This window comes from Acromyrmex echinatior, chromosome 7 (genome assembly GCF_024713525.1).
Source record: "Acromyrmex echinatior isolate Ae372 chromosome 7, ASM2471352v2, whole genome shotgun sequence".
NCBI classification, from domain to species: domain Eukaryota; kingdom Metazoa; phylum Arthropoda; class Insecta; order Hymenoptera; family Formicidae; genus Acromyrmex; species Acromyrmex echinatior.
In genome coordinates, this window is record NC_141858.1 from 13,960,029 (window position 1) to 13,964,264 (window position 4,236).

The 4,236-nt window shown below is 48.8% G+C and overlaps 1 protein-coding gene across 10 annotated transcripts in view; it reads right to left on the bottom strand.

Moving 5' to 3' along the window:
* Window positions 1-4,236, bottom strand: part of LOC105154207 (uncharacterized) — a 151,234-nt gene that overhangs the window by 61,463 nt on the left and 85,535 nt on the right. The window contains exon 1 of one of the 10 annotated variants that reach the window (XM_087408154.1): window positions 3,654-3,676. The exons of 8 other annotated variants lie outside the window; for them this stretch is intronic. Coding sequence is in view for 1 of the 2 variants with exons in the window: in XM_087408151.1 (XP_087264277.1) it covers window positions 96-118 (23 nt within the window). In the remaining variant the exon portion in view is untranslated. Of the gene's footprint in view, window positions 1-95; window positions 2,019-3,653; window positions 3,677-4,236 lie in introns of those variants that run through there. One more of the 10 variants, XM_087408151.1, reaches the window with a different exon arrangement.

Here is a 4,236-nt window from a genome sequence, read left to right on the forward strand (position 1 = left end):
CGATGCCTCTCAGTTTTATGTCGCACGAGATTGGCTTAAAATGCCGACGTCGCGGCTTTCGCGATTGAAAGGTGTGATCACTTCGAAAAGCTTACCGCGGATTCCGTTTCTCCATCATCGAAGATTTTCTTTCCCTCGCGCGCTTTTATTCACTCGCAGAGCAATACACCACCGTCACCGATCGCACGTTTCTTCAGCACCGAAGGCGTATTCCGATTCCACGGAACATTCAGTTTCGATGATTCTTCGCTACGATGTTTTTCGATGATCGATCCCATAGCTGCTTCAGGGAGATTCGTAATTTCCTGAGCGAGGATCGTAATCTGAGCATGGAATCAACATTCGCCGACGCGAATTCTCCGAGCGAAACTCATTCGAAAATTCTTGTCAGCAATTCGATCGATAAAAACACTTCGTGTTGATATTTGTTGTCGAAGATTTCTATCTATTTTTGCAACCAATTCCGCATTTCAGAAAGCTTCGCTTCAGTCACTCGACACCTTGCATTCGCAGATGTGTAGTTCGCGAAATGTCATTCAGCATATATCCCAACAGTTCGTATAGTCACTCAACAATACTTGATCTAATAGTAAAAATTCCTCCAAAGTTCCAGTCTTTCCGGTCTATCAATTTTTAATTTTTCCGATCAAATCCACTGATAAAATCGAGATCACTCACCCCCTGCATCAGTCAAAAATTCAAATCACTCAAAATTTCAATCAATTCAACGATCACTAAAAGAACGACCTTCGAGCTTCCACATCACCAAAAATCCAGATCACAGTCCAAGATCGCCGGTGTAGTTATCTCACGAGCGTTCTTCCTTCAAGTTCATCCGTGATTCTCTAAAATCCTCTGATTCCTCTCCTTCTTCCCTCTATGGATTTCCGACTTACTAACTGAATTTCCTCACGATATAGTTTCTCTTCACAGGATCACACCTCAGTCAGCCGGGTCAGCCTCTTCTGCGAGAGGGAAAACGTGCACGTTCGCGTAAGTCGCGGTAGCGCGCGAGTCGTCGCGAAATGCTCTCGCGCTTCTGCCGACGTCACCACTTATCGCGTAGGAAAGCACCTTGCATCACGAAGCGGCGTATATCCACGCAGCCGTCACCCAGTTGTCACGGGGCACCTCCTCCCGCCAGTTCGTCGTCCCCCTCTTGGACTACGAGCCTCTAAGAGCCTCCACTCCTTCCGTTCTCCCCTTCCCCAGAAGAGGTCCAAGCTGCTCCAACGATAGACCTCCTCTCCTCTCCTCTCCTCTCCTCTCCTGGTCTATGTTGACCGCTAAACGAGCGGCGTGCACGTGAATGCGCGATAGCTCGTCCGCGTGTGCGTGCGTGCGTGTGTGCGTGTGGCGGGCCGTTACGCACACGCGAACACACTGGAACAGCAACTCGCAATCGGCACACGGTAGGTAGATGTGGCGAAATTTTTTGCTTAACCCAGTTGGCGGCGATTTTTCGATCTTATATATCCGTTTCTACCAATGTAGATTAACTTGAATCTCGGTTCAGTTTACTCTTCGTCCTTTTCCAGTTTTAAAAATTCAACCAAGATTAAAATTAATCTGTACTGATAGAATGAACATTATTGGCACTCTACCGGCTTCAATCTCGCGTCGCTTCTTTATTTAAATCCACGAATTATCCTCGCTCCCACGTTGCTTCACTCGTGGATTTTCGATCGTTTCCAATGTTTCGCACAAAAATGTGATGTTTTCGCTCTACCGTTTCACACTTCGTGCCTCGATTCGCGTTTCGTTATTCCTTCGAATTATTAAAAGCAGACACTCGCAACGCGATTTAATTGCATCGCAATTCAGTCGGCTGTATCGCCGATGGAAACATTCGCGCGCCGAGAGAGAGAGAGAGAGAGAGCACAGACTGACGCGGATCCGGCACGCGCGTACCGAAGACACCGGATGGACGAAGAAGAGCTCGACACGCACAGCCAGGAGTAGCGCGTCGCGTTGCGTCGGCGCTTTTCGCGACACGACGCGCCGTCGCGCCGCGTGAGCGATCACTGGAGGCTGGCTGGCTGACTGGCTGACTGACTCCCGATGTCCACGACGATCGCGACGAGGCGATCACTGCCAGCCGCGAACGGACGGTGCTGCGTGATGTTTGAACGGCGAAACCTGAATTTGCGATATTATCTAGAATGATGCAATCCCAGCATTCTCCGATATCCATGGCGGATATTGTCTCTCGGTCAACGATTAAAGATCTACTGAAAGATCTCTTCGTTAAACAGTTTCTTGTGTTACACAAACCTCGTGTATTTCTTTCATGTGTACTTGATTCTTGAAATCTCAATGTTGTATTTCTAAATGCTTCGAGGCTCCTGATACTGAAATACATAAGCGTTCCATCAAAGAACAATGAATTATATTTTATAAATATCAATAGAGAGAACTTGATATTTTTAGCCATCGTTATTAGTGACAGTATTATTATATCATAGTCGGCTACGAGTATATTTCTTTCGTGTGATACATCGCGATGAAGAAGGGGATAATCGACGTTCGGAGTAGCGCTGGTGGAAAGTATAAAGCAACGCTAGCATCACGAGATATCGATAGTCGGATAATGTGGCGCGGTATCGCGATTTAGCGGCGCTTCGTTCCACTTGCGATGGGCACGTTATACTCGGAGTGGTGAATCCTCGTCACTATCTACGGCAGTAGTCTCGGGCTCGATTTGGATGCCTTACACCTCGCTAATCACGAAGGAATCGCGCGAACGCGAGCGAAGCACGGTCGAGAGCTATATGCTATATGCTATACGATTCCTTCGCTTCCAATCGTCCTTGACATACTTCCGCTCGCCCCGTCCCGCACACCGAATCGATGCAATCGCGGAAGTTACGCGCGCAATACCCGCTGCTCTTATCCCTCGTATAGGGTGTTTCACGCAAACGGGATGTTCGTATCACCTTCCATTCACGGTTTCACGATTCGGATCGAGGCTTGCCTCGACAAAGACGATCGACGGTCAGGCACGAACGAGGCTGTAATTTAAAGTTGAATTATGAGAGAAATAAAAAATATATTTTTCTGGCTTCCACAGAGGTATATTTTCATCAAAGAAGCTACGTGTTTTACTTCCGTGGGTTACTTCCGTGTCTTGGCTTCTTCTTTCACAGAAAATATACGTGAACGATCTCTTTCAAGATTAAAATTCAGGAGACTCGACGACACAATAAAAGACTCCGATCACTTATTTTTCAAATACTTCAAGAGAATTGCAAGAGTTAAATTATAAGAGAAATAATAAATATAGGTGGCAATCTTTCAGAAATTAAAATTCAACCGGAGATTCGATAAAGACGATAAAAGCTCTATCTTTTATTTTTCAAATACTTAACGAGAGTTTTCGCAAAACTTCGAAGAAACCGATGCTGAACGAGGAGCAACGCTGATAAAAATATCCGCGTTGCGCCAAACGCATATCTATAATGCGTGCACACGTGCAATGGATATTCCTCGTCTACATCGAGCGTCTTACATTAACACTTCGAGCGTTCCATTCGTTACTTCACACTTGGACGTGCTTTGGCAATCCTGCCTATACTCGAGCGAGCGAGGCTCACCACGCGCTCTACTCGATTAACTTTTTACCGAACGACATTAAGTAGATAATGAATGATCACCGTTTGCTCTAAACGTACTCGACGCTCCATATCTCCGTGTTACGGCACCACCGAGCGTCATCATCTTCCGTCTGATCCTCGTCGCGATTCCTTTTCCCTAACGCACGCACGCACGCACGCACGCACGCACGCACGCAGCAAGAAACACGTCTTTCGCAATCTCCCGCGGAGTCCCGAAGACGGCCGAAGACGCGTCTCGCTGACGCACGAAGAAGCAGAAACGAGCGGGTAGACAGGCAGGCAAAGCAGGTACCGACGTGCGGCCGCGGCGTGGCCCGCTCCGACTTGGCGCGGCCGAGTATCGCTTGTGGGTCGAGACTCGTATATGCGGGACCTGTACCCCGCGTGTAATATAGGTCAGTGGGCCAGGGCGATCGCGGACGGCAACGCGGACGTGCCGCGCGCGCAACGCGCGCGTTCGAGCCCGTGGCCTGCCTTGCTGCTTCAGCTGCTTGACTGCCTGCCTGCCTGCCTGCCTGCCTGCCTGCCTGCCTGCCTGCCTGCCTGCCTGCCTGCCTGCCTGCCTGCCTGCTTGACCTGGCGAACCACCTCTCGGCGTTACATCCCTACGTTGTCGGGACAT